The following is a 12,090-nucleotide window of genomic DNA, read 5'->3' on the forward strand; positions in this document are numbered from 1 at the left end:
TGATATCATTAAGCACAAGTTGCTGGTACTATAAAGACACCCGGCTTAAGCTTTTACAGGCAGTTGAGAGGCTGATTTTGCAGTTTCAGTTGCTCTTTGCAGATAATTAGTCATTTCTGCTTTGTTCTCAAACTCTTACTTGCTGCTGAGCAGCATCAAACTCGCTGTAATTAACAGCGTTCCTTGTGTCCTTGTGTGTAACACACTGTGTGTGTGTGTGTCCCCCTCAAGTTAAAAGTAACAGGTGAGGATTTCTACATGCCGTACTGAGCAGTGCAGGAACCACAGCCTCACCTCCTCCTGCCATACTTTCTATCACTGGATTCTGACGATGGTGGTGGAGTATATGTTCTTTTCTTCAGTCGACCATCACCTGAATAATTTACAGTAATCAACATCTTCAGCTGTGAATGCTGGTCTCACACGTCATTCTGCCTCCGTTACTGGAGGAGGCTTTCATTCTATTATATAAGAAATCCAAACATACTAATGATCAATAAAACAGTTATTGTCAGATGTATTAATGATAAAAATGTATATGTGTATTTAGCTCATGAATCTCTGTGTTGACTGGAGGGGTTGCACTTAGAGGGATTTCTATTGTTTTCCTGTGCTGAACATGCAGCACAGATGCCCCTGGGACCAGAGGAAGCATCCACAGAACATTTTTTGCTTCCCTTAATGACTTTGTCCAGTATTGGGCGAAGCAGGCTCTAAATATTTTTGCACCTTGGGGAGTTCATTCATATTCCTCCTGTGTTTAAAAATGTATGTTGAACTCCTGATGATCTGATAATGGGAGAATAACACAGAGTCCGCCACACAGAAGAGCCCATCTCACTGTTCTCACGCTGATTTACACCAGTGTGATGTTATTCTACATTATTATATATCTATTTTTGATATAGTGGCAGGGATCAGAGATTTTCATGAGGTAGGAGAATAAGACTCTGAAGGAAAATGCCTTCTATGAAAAGAGAAACCACTTGCAAAAATGGACCGTGCATGTGCGTAACACATCTCCTCTCCAACACCCTGTGGCACACAAACTAATTCTCGACTCTTTGAAATTTTAATCGACTTTTCTCGGCAGCGCTCCGCACTTTTTTTTTTCTTGCGCAAAGTGATTTCCCAAATGAGGGAGATCGGAGACATGGCGGCTTGGATTGTAGCCCGCTCAGCCGCGCCTGTTCACTAGTTTTCTGCAGGCTCGCACATGTGGAAGCAAGAAGACATGGCTATAACCAGAGATATAGTGGTAAATACTAAGCAGGCAAAATGTGATCCCTTTGTGGTAAACAGATTCCAATATAGGGAAAAGAGGAATACATATTTGGCACAATTACGCACAAACTGGTTTGGGGTGTAAACAAAGATTTAGTCAACAAATACAAAATTAAAAAAAAGGGTTAGATGCTTCCTTCAGCTTCTCACTAAGTTCACACCCAGGACCTTCAAGGCACAAATCAGTCGAGTCAAAAAACACCAACAACACCACAGGATCCCTTACCTGTGCGGGGTGCGTTGGTTTCCAGCGCTGCCGTGCGATGAGGGGAAAGTGTAAAGCCAGCGCAGCAGCAGCAGCAGCAGCATCCTTTCGCACCAGTGTCGGTGGTGTATTTATTTAAGACCTTAAGCGCGGAGCGGCGTGTGGAGTGCACCGGAGCTGGATGAATGGAGGAGGCGAGTGGCGCTGGTGCCTGAAGTTTGAACCGTGCGCGCAGCGTGCGGGAGAGGAGCCGCGCGCCTGGAGCTGTCCGTGGTGCTGCGTACAAAAAAAAAGGAAAAAAAAACACGAGCACGCGACCAGCCGCTGGATGCTGGAGGTTTTCAAAAGTCACAAAACCCAAACAAACGTAAAAAAAAACATGCAACGGGACGCCCTCTTCAATGTCCTGGTGGAAAAGGACGATTTACTTTCTAGAGCATCAAGAGAAGATACTAGACATCTTTACGACCAATTATTAAGAAATGCCAGAATATAGAGATGATTAGGAGGAAAAACGGGATTAGACACAATTCAGAATCTACCTGTTACTCGAGGTTTTGCTGAATCCTCTTTGTTGCAACAGTGTTCTCAAACGCACCAGCTGATTAAAGCGCTGGCTGCGGATAGGCGCACCGACCAGGGGGAGCCTGAACTCTGCGAAGGGTTTAGACACCTGGACGGAGGCGCAGTTGCTCCGCGCAAGAGGAGTCCAAGAGACACTGTCTGTACCAAGTGAACATTATGTAATTCAGAGCATATATAAGGGGAGAAGACCGTGTGGTGTCCGGTTGGAGGCTGTTGGGTTGGGTGCGGACATCAGAAGAGTCGCCCCCCTGTTTGCTGAAGCGGTTTTTGTGGGATGTTTAAATAAGGGACCTTTGGAGACTGCTCATCTGCGGCGGACGGTGGAAATGCTTTATTTGGGAGCCGCAGAACAAGTTGTGACACAGCGCGGGGAGAGAGGTCAGTCCCAGATGGCACAGTGATGCGCACAGAGGGACGTGCGCTCTGAGAGACCCTTCCCCCCCCCTTGCAAAAGCAGACACGCAACGGTCGGCATCTAATTTTGTATGTTGAGAACCCCCCCCATTTCTCTCTCCACGTGCAATGTAATGAGATTAATAATTAACATCATGGGAAGGCAATAATCTCCCGCGCCCTCATAGCTGCATGTCACCCCCGTGGGTCTCACAATTCATTAAATCAGTGGCTGACCCAGTGTGTCATCGCAGTCTCTTCCAGACTGATCTCAGTTTGTTTTTTTGCCTCTGGACAAAGGTCGGCGTGCCAAGATTAAAAGTGAACGTGCAACAGACATGTGGTGAGGGCATCTGTCCCTGCAGACTGATGACACCTCTGTGGGTAGTGTGGCTACTGATCTCATGAAGTCTAATCACAAAACAAAATGTCACCAGCGGCCCTTTGGGCGGAATATTCAAGAAGATTTACGCAATGGAAGTATGTCGTTTGTCTTATGTCCCAATGTTCTGTGGCCAGTTCTTCTAGGTGGACATGATGGAGCTTCATTTCTCTGTTGCATACACGAAAGGGACAAATCAATGTGCAGATAGGGAACAAACTGAGGGAATAACCGACGTCCTAATAAGGCCACTAAGCTTCAATGGTCCTTCGCAAAGAATCTACAAGTCTATTACCTCTCAGAGGATGATCCCCATTCTTCCAAAATACATCGCCTCATTTGGAGGGAGAAGTACGTCAACACATGATCCAAATTCTCCCCTCAACAGAGATAACCTCTAGCATTTCATATAATTCACGTCATTTTCATTTCCTGAACCCACGCAGTGATCCCCTGTGCCCCATGTGTGTTTCTTTCCTTTCATTCGTCACCCATTCACATGATGCCCGCTGCCGTCATGGATCATGTTCTTTTTCTGCACATTGGACAAGACACTACAATTGCCAGAAAATGTTTTTTTTGTTTTGAGGAAAATACTGATGTGGTAGTAAGTAACAATACGTGAGTAAATATTCATTGTGGGAGCCATGAATGCATTTTTGTAGTAATATTATTAGATTCTTATGATCTGGTGTTGTTTTTTGTCATTGTTTTTGATATAATTTATCGTTATGATTAGTGTTCGGTTAGTATTTCACCTGAGTGTGTGGGAGAGAGGGGGAGCGAGTCGCCACATTTTTGTTGATCTTTGTTTATCTATTTTTTCATAGACAGAATCATCTTTTTGACGAGTTCTGGATCTCAGCAAATCTTTTTGTTGGCTTGTTCGACAAACCAACTCATCCTATAACCAACTAATCCCCTCAGCAACTTTTCAGTTAATTCCCTGAAGTCGCTACATCGGTGTTCACACAAACACATTCTACTGAGAAAAGCTAATACTCATCACTATGTCAACCTGCCCAGGAGCAGGAAGGATATCTGCTCTCGCTGACTGACGGTGTATTAACCAGTAAAATGACTGGGCCTTCAGTGGTGTCGGATTTGGAACAGAAACGTTTGTACTTATAGGTCACGATGCTCATTAAGGACCGCTGGCTAAAGAACACGTGTGTCCATCAAAATTCATTCATCTGTTGCAGCCCGTTCTTCCTCTTCTCCAAACACAGCAGGTTATGTAAATTGTGACAAAAATGCCAAATCGCTCAATCAATCACTGGTCGGATCAATGCAGCTCGCGCTAAGTCGATGTCATTCGGAAACAATAACATTTTGCAATTATATTTTAGGAGTGTGTGTGCTTGCCAAAGGAACCCACACTTCAACCAAGCATTTCACATGTACCAGGGGAAATAGCTCCTTTAAGAAAATCTTAAAAAACACTAAGAAAATGTAGTTTATTTTTTGTCAGCATTTGAATTCCACGCCTGCACCTTTTCCAAATAGGCAGTGGCACTGGCAGTGATAACAATGTGAAACCGTGAAAGTGGTTCAAATGTAAGAGACGGCCTAATGAGTTATTGGGCGCTTACTTCCTCATTAATATCTCCAGTACAACAGTGTGTCCCACTGCCACCCACACGTTTTTATGCTGCTGTTTCTGTAGGGAGGCAGACAACAACAAAAATGGTTAAGAATGGTTCTTAGACTATAACAGCAATGAAGTAGCTTTGTGTTTTAAGTTTTAAGAGACATCCTTGTTGCAAAAACATTGATGCACATCTGATTTGAAGTTTTTTATTACAGACAGAAAGACAAAACCATGGCCGTGTGCTGTACATTACTTCTAATGTCTCACAGCACCAACATTTTCAGTCTACAAACACATCACAGCTAGTCTCTGGAAGTGAGTGAATATTGGCTACGAACAGAACTGTGAGGTGGTTCAACAGACCAACAACAGAAGGGAAAATTACCTTAAAAAAAACTAAAGCCATTATCTGAGCGCAGGGTGACAATAACATGTTCTGTACAGTATTTCAAGGGGAAAAACACTTTTTAAATTTTATATAAACCCTGGTCCTGGAGTCTTCTGGAGGATTCGTTGGTTTTACTTTACTGGTGTCGACAAAAGTTTGACTCCAGAATTCCCCCTCAGTGTGATTGACAGTTTCCAAACTTTCCACAAAAATAGAAGGAAAAGAAAATCACACAATGAAATAGGTCCTTCAGGATTTCTACAGCATTAGCTCCTGCACATGTTCAACTCAGTCAATACTATTTATCAAGACACCGAAGTCAGGAAATGCATACAAACACGGACATGAACTTCCTCAAGACGTGACCTTGACCGTGGGGGGAAAATATCCACGTCACACACGCTGCATAACGATCCAATGTATTTACTTCTATGTGGATGTTTAACTGTCAAAATATTGAAATTAAATATAGAATTAAACAATAGCTGGCCCTCATTTGCTGCACACCATGTGCAGAGAAAATTAGTTTGACTCAAGGTATCGGCTGTTCAATTCTGACTGTTTAAATACAAGATCATAAGATTTTTAAAAAACTGATTACAGTTGAACAAAAGGTACAGGCTTCAAACAGACAATTAGAAGGCGTAGAAAGATGGCGTGTTGGTCATGGCATGAACGGCTTGAGATCCACCAACAAGATTAAATGACAGACAAACCAGCCACAGGAACAACTGAGGAACTTCTCTGGCTTGCCAGTGTTACATGGCCTCCGCCCTCATCTCTTCAGCATCCTCCCTACTGCTCTCCGTCCCCCAAGGGCTCCTTCTTTTCAGCCACCAGTTCAACTGCTTCTCGAGCTCCGTCTTCACTCTCAGGGAGCTCCCTCTCCTCCCCGTCTTCCTTCTCCTCCCTCTCTCCTCCCTCCTCCTCCTCCTCCTCCCCCTCCTCCTCCTCCTTCTGCTGCTGCTGCTGCTCCTCCTGATCCATGTCGAGCTCTTCAAAGGACGAGCCGCTGCCCATAGACTCGTTCGAGTCTCTGTCGCTGTGGTCCCTGTGCTTAATGTCTTCATTTGCATCCATTACGTCCCTCAGAGGCAAGGATGAGGCCAGGGAGGCGGCCGTGGAGGCAGCCAAGGATGTCTCTCTGCTGTCCCAGGGTACGCCGCCACTCACTGAGCTCACGTCACTGTGGGAATCCGCTCCTGGAGCAAAACAGGGAAAAGACACAGGTAAAATGAGCTCTATGACAAATTCTTGTGCAAAATAAAAATATATGATTGGAGCTTGGTTTTCTATGAGGTCACTTGTTGGGTGGGGAGTGTAAAGAAATCACGATTAAATTAATTTCAGAGTTTGAATACAATGGTAAATGCAACCCCTTTATGTGCATAGATCACTAGTTTGGACTTACTACAAGAGAAACTATATCAAATTCAAGCCACGTTTGGACAAACTGAGATAGGTGCAGTGTTTCCACTTATGGATACTTGTGAAGCAGCCAGAGACCACAAGAAACATCTGAAGAGAAATTCAAGGAGAAACATGATATTTATTTTACACTGTGGAGAGATCTATCACCAAGTGTTTTCTGTGTGAAGGAATCAAAGGTAACTGGAGCCTACAGCCATGCTAGCAGCTCTGAGCTGTAGCCTACTTATGCCCAGCCCTGCTTTGAGATAAATGCTATCATCAGCACACTCACGATGAGGATGCTAACAGGCTGATCTTAAATTCATCAACTTAATTAGCGTGCTAACATTTGACTTGGGCTGATGGGAATGTCATTAGTTTGGTTAGATATAAAGTATAAAGCAGAGAATTGTGACATTTTGACCTGATGGTTTTAGCGATCAGCAAACAAATTATTATCATCCTCTGGGGACATCAACAGATCGATTTGCATGACAAGTGAAAATATATTTTACTTAAAACTGTATATGTCCAACCCATGTGGACATGATCATGAGGATGTAGGTATTTGATTAATTCTCAGAAAAGTGAAGAACTCTGGTAATGCTCGAGGAAAAGCCAGGGGATCAAACAGATCATTAGGATCCATCCTTTGACTGTCTATACAACCAAAGTGGTGGAGCCATTGACCGGCATTGCTCTCCCTTAAGCCACATAAACAAACAGCATTAGGTAACATTTACATTATGCTTCGTATCAAAGCTCGTGAGAGGTGATGTATGGATGTGCAGATATGTGCGTATCAGTTACATCCTTGCCTTCTTCGTTCAAAGATGAGAAACAAGATGTCGGTCCTATAAATCTTCCGAGTCACTTAAAACTCACTGGATCTGTTTTGAATAATTTTGAATTAATACTTTATTATAATGACCCTGCACCACTTCCTTCAGCTTGAACCAGGTTATTAAAGCTTGTACGCTACGGCTGAGCCAGATTAGAAAAGATTAAAGATCTTTTAAATGAAGTCACAGACCGCGGATCAACATGTTGGTCACATCACTAGCACCTAATTATTTCCTGTATTGTGGCTCGGTGCAGCGTGACTATATTTTGCAGGGAGGGTACGTTCACATAATACATATCTGAAATCATCACAAGAAACGTCCATTAGCCTAATTGGTGGAGATGCCCACACCCACATCATCAGCTCGCTAATGCTTTCAGTCTAAACCTGATTCTAATTGGCCTTTGATCTGTGATTCTCTGTGACCCAGCAGCCTTTCATTATCCCCGACTACTGATTTTCTTAGGTGTTCGTGCTTCAGCCGTGCAGAAGATAATGCTGTAATGTGCACACATGTGATTAGGAACAGTAATTGCAGGGAAAGCCAAAAGTATGAAACATTTACAGGAAGGTGGAAATATGTTCAACAGTAGCGCTCCTCAATAAAACAATATCCATAATTACTGCAGTATCCTTTTCCTCACTAGCAGTATAATAAAAATCCACCATATATCAGTGTAATATTTAATAATGCATTCGGTAAGCACAGTGAGGGAGTAGAACAACCGTTGATCTACCTCAGATGTGTTAAATGTTTTGCTGTTTATCAAGTGTTTGACATTCTTTAAACCAGAACCTTCACACTGGAGAAAAAAATCCTAAAAGGAAAAATAATGTGACATTTATAAATATAGACTGATATGATCATTTTATCTCGATATAAATTGTGGCCATATTGTCCAGAGCTTTTCAACAATCAAACAAACGGTTCATAAAATCAAAAGCACTGTGTGGCAGGTGGGTCAAAAGATCTAAATCCACTGGAGTAGAAGAACAGAGAAAAATTATTTTTTAAGTTAAAGTAAAAAAAAGATGCACATCACACCTCCCACCTACACAACTGAATTCTCAGAGAGCTTTTCACAGTTGAACTCACAGAGGAGAATTAAGAGGAGGAAGAAAAGAAGTTGTGAAGAAAATTAAGTAAAAAGCCACAACTATAAAATATCTTTTGTTTTTCAACAGTGTATTTAAAAACAGTTAAAGCAGTGATCAAGTTGAAATAAATGATTCTGACAAAAAACAACACTCTTTAATTCTATAAAACTAAGTTAGTCCAAGTTATGACTGTTCTCATGTTATACACTGAGGCTTTTCATTTTTTAGTATGGACATAATATATCTTATTTTGCCAAAAAACGAACGGCCTTGATAAAAAATATGTCTTCCACAAATAAAATCTGACTTGACTGGACTTGACTACCCCACAGGACACTGAAACATTATTGTCCAATCCATTTTCCTGCTGCTTTCACACTCCAAATAAATCTCATCCACACATCAAAGTGTGTTTGCACTAAATGTGTCATCGGGGACCCAAATACAATAAACACAGAGTCTCTGAGCTCAAGACTAAGGTCAGGGTTTCTTTTCATTCATTCCAAGCTCCGTACAACTCAGCAATCTAATTATCACATCCAGCAGATATAATCCTGTTTGCGGCGTAGAATGTAATACATGGAAAGTCCATTAAGGTTATTTATATGATGTATTTTCGGGCCTGTTGATTAGCAAACAGGTCCAAACAGAGCTGCTGGGAACAGACTTCATTGGAAAAGGTCCAGTGTGAATGTGTAAATGTACATAGATGAAGATTATCATTTATATTTCATTTGCATGTTGCAGGAAAAGGACCATTCCACAGGGACTTGTCTTTTACAATACGAGGAAATAATGGGTCTATTTAGGGTAATTGGGTGGACAGCCCCCCCAAGGATCAGCCTCAACACACTGGACAACTTTTAAACCCTCTACAACTGCAAGCCAGTCCTGAAATTGGAACCCTGGTTGAAGCCAGCTGTGTCTCTGAAAGTCCTTTAGATAACATTTGCCTAAATTAGCTGCTAAATTGGGCCCATTGGGATTATTAGCAGAGAATCAAGGTCTGGCTTTTCAAAGTATTTAAAACAGAGTAGTGTTTTTTTATTTTTTATAAAGAAGGTAATTAAACAGACAGGGCTGAGGCACTGAGAGTTTGGAGACTGGAGAGTGTGAGTGGATGGTGAGAAAAGTGTGACAGGAAATGCATAGAACCAAAGAAATGGGGTAGATGAGTCTCACAAATGAGGGAAAGTAAAAATCCCCTAAAATGTAATGCATTGTTGTTTTTAATGAAAAGTCCTAACTGTGATATTTGTTATATTGGTACAATGTGCAGAATGACAATAGTGTGATACAATACAGGAAACAATAAATACATATCAATCATGTACATAGACTGAATGTATTTGAAAGAAAATGTGATATGTAACCATCCGTTACTGTTAAATATAGTTTTTAAGAATAATCCACATTGAGATAAAAAGGAAGCCCTAATGCTGCAGCTGAGTGCACAAGTAGCACAAGATGATTTATATAATTTTAGGTGAATTAAAAGGAGCTTATGTCAAAACTCAATCAATCAAAAATAATGTGCAAAAAGTGATAGAATATGGGATCTAGGTTGGTTTCGTTGAGCATACATGAGCCCTTAAGTGGACGTTTAAGTAAAGTGCTTTATGAATGCATAGCTTACTTGCTTCAACTGTTTCTTTAGCACTTTTTGTACTAAACATTTCTATACGTGCCAACTTTTCTACATAAGCAAAGTGTAAAACCTTCATTGTCTCATCTTAGTCACTTATGTTAGGACTTGAATCCCATTAAACATTGACACAAAGCCAATTCTGATGACTGACTGACCTTCTACTATTCTCTCACACTTTTATTAAGCTCTGTTATATAATGATGTGTAATTATACAGCGTGAAACAGAACAGTTGTGTAAAAGAAACATTAAATGTGCTTATAAATGACCATGTTTTTTAGGGTTGTCCTGTACCTTAGCTGACTGCAACCAGTCCCTGTGGCTTACATGATGAAGTGAGGACTTATCATTGGTATAAATGGTATAAAAATGGCCTGCTTTATACTGAGGCTGGTTTGTGTCCTCAAAGGATTAACAAGCTTTTCGCAGCACATACAGTGGCTGCTGTGATCACCAGATTATCATAAAAGTGTTTTCAGTTTGTTTGAGTGTTTACCGCCTCACTCGGCTGTGGTGGTGGAAGCGCTTCAGTTGTTGTGAATCGTGACATAAAGATTTTAATTGCTGGTGATTATAATTTCCGTGTTGGCCTCTCATGCTGCTGGATTATTTGTTAATGTGGAATGTTCCAACCAAGACCAAAGGGATCTTAGATCATCTGTGCATCAAGTTTGTCAAAATGTTTCATACAGAGACTGAGTGTAAAGATAGATTCATTACAGCTCTCAAAAAGTGAAGCCAAATCATCTTGATTGCTAACCGCCTCCTCAAACTCTCACAACATAAAGCCTAAATGCAACCCTGACTCAAAATCAGCTCATAGGCAAATATGTAAAAAAGCAGAGAGAAAACCGAAGGAAAAACTTCAGGTCTCTAATGAGAAGCTTCCTTCTTAATTATCAACAATCCAACAGTGTGGGGACAATATCTCCTATCATTGTTACGCAGACGACACTCAACTACACCTCCCTTATCACCATGGTGATAATTCTAACAACTGACTTTGGTCTCTCTTTGACTGTCTCCAGGATAAGGAAATATTGGATATAATTTAACAGTCTTCAGATGAATGATAGCAACACCAATGTGGTCCCGTTTCAGTGCTTAATTCAGGGCCCCTGGCGTCTTACCTCCATCCAGAGCCCAAAAATCTTGGCGTCATTTTTGACCCAGCATTGAAATTTGATAAACATATTACCAGCAAAGAAATATGGCTAAACTCAGACCCTTCCTCTCTTTTTAATGATCTGAAGATTGTCTCAAATGCTTTAATTTCCTCATGGCAGGATGCCTGAAATGCTGTCTCATCATCCCTGTCTCATTAGCAGCCGGTACAGCTGCTGCTAGACTGCTAACTGGCACTTGATTGTACCTTGCTTTGGTCAACTTTTTTTGAAGGTGCTTTATAAACAAACTTGACATGAAAAGTGGAAGTCAATCTCCCGGTGCCGCGGAGGGATTTCCACAGACAGTTTTCTACTGTCAGACAAAGCTTAGCTCCACTGATTGATCTATCTCTAATTAAGAAATCTTGGCTGTGAGACCATACACACACATGGTTTTATAGAGTCTACTCCCTGCTAGTGGTTCCTGAGCACTGAAATCCATGTAATAGACCAACAATAATTCAAAAACACAGATATACCTGCAATGACTAAGCAGCACTGCACACAAAGAGATTTGCCTTACTGTCTGTATGATAACTGTGCTGACTGCGCATATGTTAAACACTGTAATGCACACCTCAACAAGAACTATTTCTTCAGCTGCAACTAAATCTTATTCAGCAAAAAGCATTGAACAAAACTTTGCAGCAACAACCTTGATAAATTTAAACAAACAGTTGTGTCAAAGCAGAATAAACAGAGGTCTGAACTGTGATGAAAGCAACACATGACAAAAAGAAATGCTTTCACTCTTGAAACTTCATTTGTGTTTCAACCACTAAAGTTTATTCTGAGCTCTTGTGAACAATAAAGTGACTCTGGGTGTGAAGTGTTTCAAAAGCAGCATAAGCAGAATCATACACAACTTTAAATGGCTCCTAAAACTTAAGTGCAGTGTTTTTGTCGTCCGCCTTGTTGTGCCAAAGCCTGTTTACCCAACACTCTTCAGTTTCATATACTGAGGGCACAAAACCACTATTTCATTCAATGTGATGGACTCAAATGCAATTTACACAATTATATAATAACATTTTGAATATTGCAGTAAAGAATGAATTTTGGAAATACACTTATCTTATTACCTCTGCCAAGGATGT

General features: G+C 41.1%; 3 protein-coding genes across 5 annotated transcripts in view; all 3 read right to left on the reverse strand.

Annotated features, from left to right (window-relative positions):
* The window catches only part of grm2a (glutamate receptor, metabotropic 2a), a 32,635-nt gene extending 30,128 nt beyond the window's left edge, over nt 1-2,507 (reverse strand). For 2 of the 3 annotated variants that reach the window (XM_034586027.1, XM_034586029.1), the window contains exon 1: nt 1,511-2,507. The gene's annotated coding sequence lies outside the window, so the exon portion shown is untranslated. The remainder of the gene's footprint in view (nt 1-1,510) is intronic. The other variant, XM_034586028.1, reaches the window with a different exon arrangement.
* Nucleotides 1-12,090, reverse strand: part of LOC117761837 (olfactory receptor class A-like protein 4) — a 946,130-nt gene that overhangs the window by 749,446 nt on the left and 184,594 nt on the right. The gene's annotated exons all lie outside the window — the stretch shown is intronic.
* Nucleotides 4,625-12,090, reverse strand: part of tex264a (testis expressed 264, ER-phagy receptor a) — a 68,376-nt gene continuing 60,910 nt past the window's right edge. The window contains exon 4 of the mRNA XM_034586107.1: nt 4,625-6,030. Within this exon, the coding sequence (XP_034441998.1) occupies nt 5,624-6,030 (407 nt within the window). The 3' untranslated portion in view covers nt 4,625-5,623. The remainder of the gene's footprint in view (nt 6,031-12,090) is intronic.

The sequence above is a fragment of the Hippoglossus hippoglossus genome, chromosome 5 (assembly GCF_009819705.1).
Source record: "Hippoglossus hippoglossus isolate fHipHip1 chromosome 5, fHipHip1.pri, whole genome shotgun sequence".
NCBI lineage: Eukaryota > Metazoa > Chordata > Actinopteri > Pleuronectiformes > Pleuronectidae > Hippoglossus > Hippoglossus hippoglossus.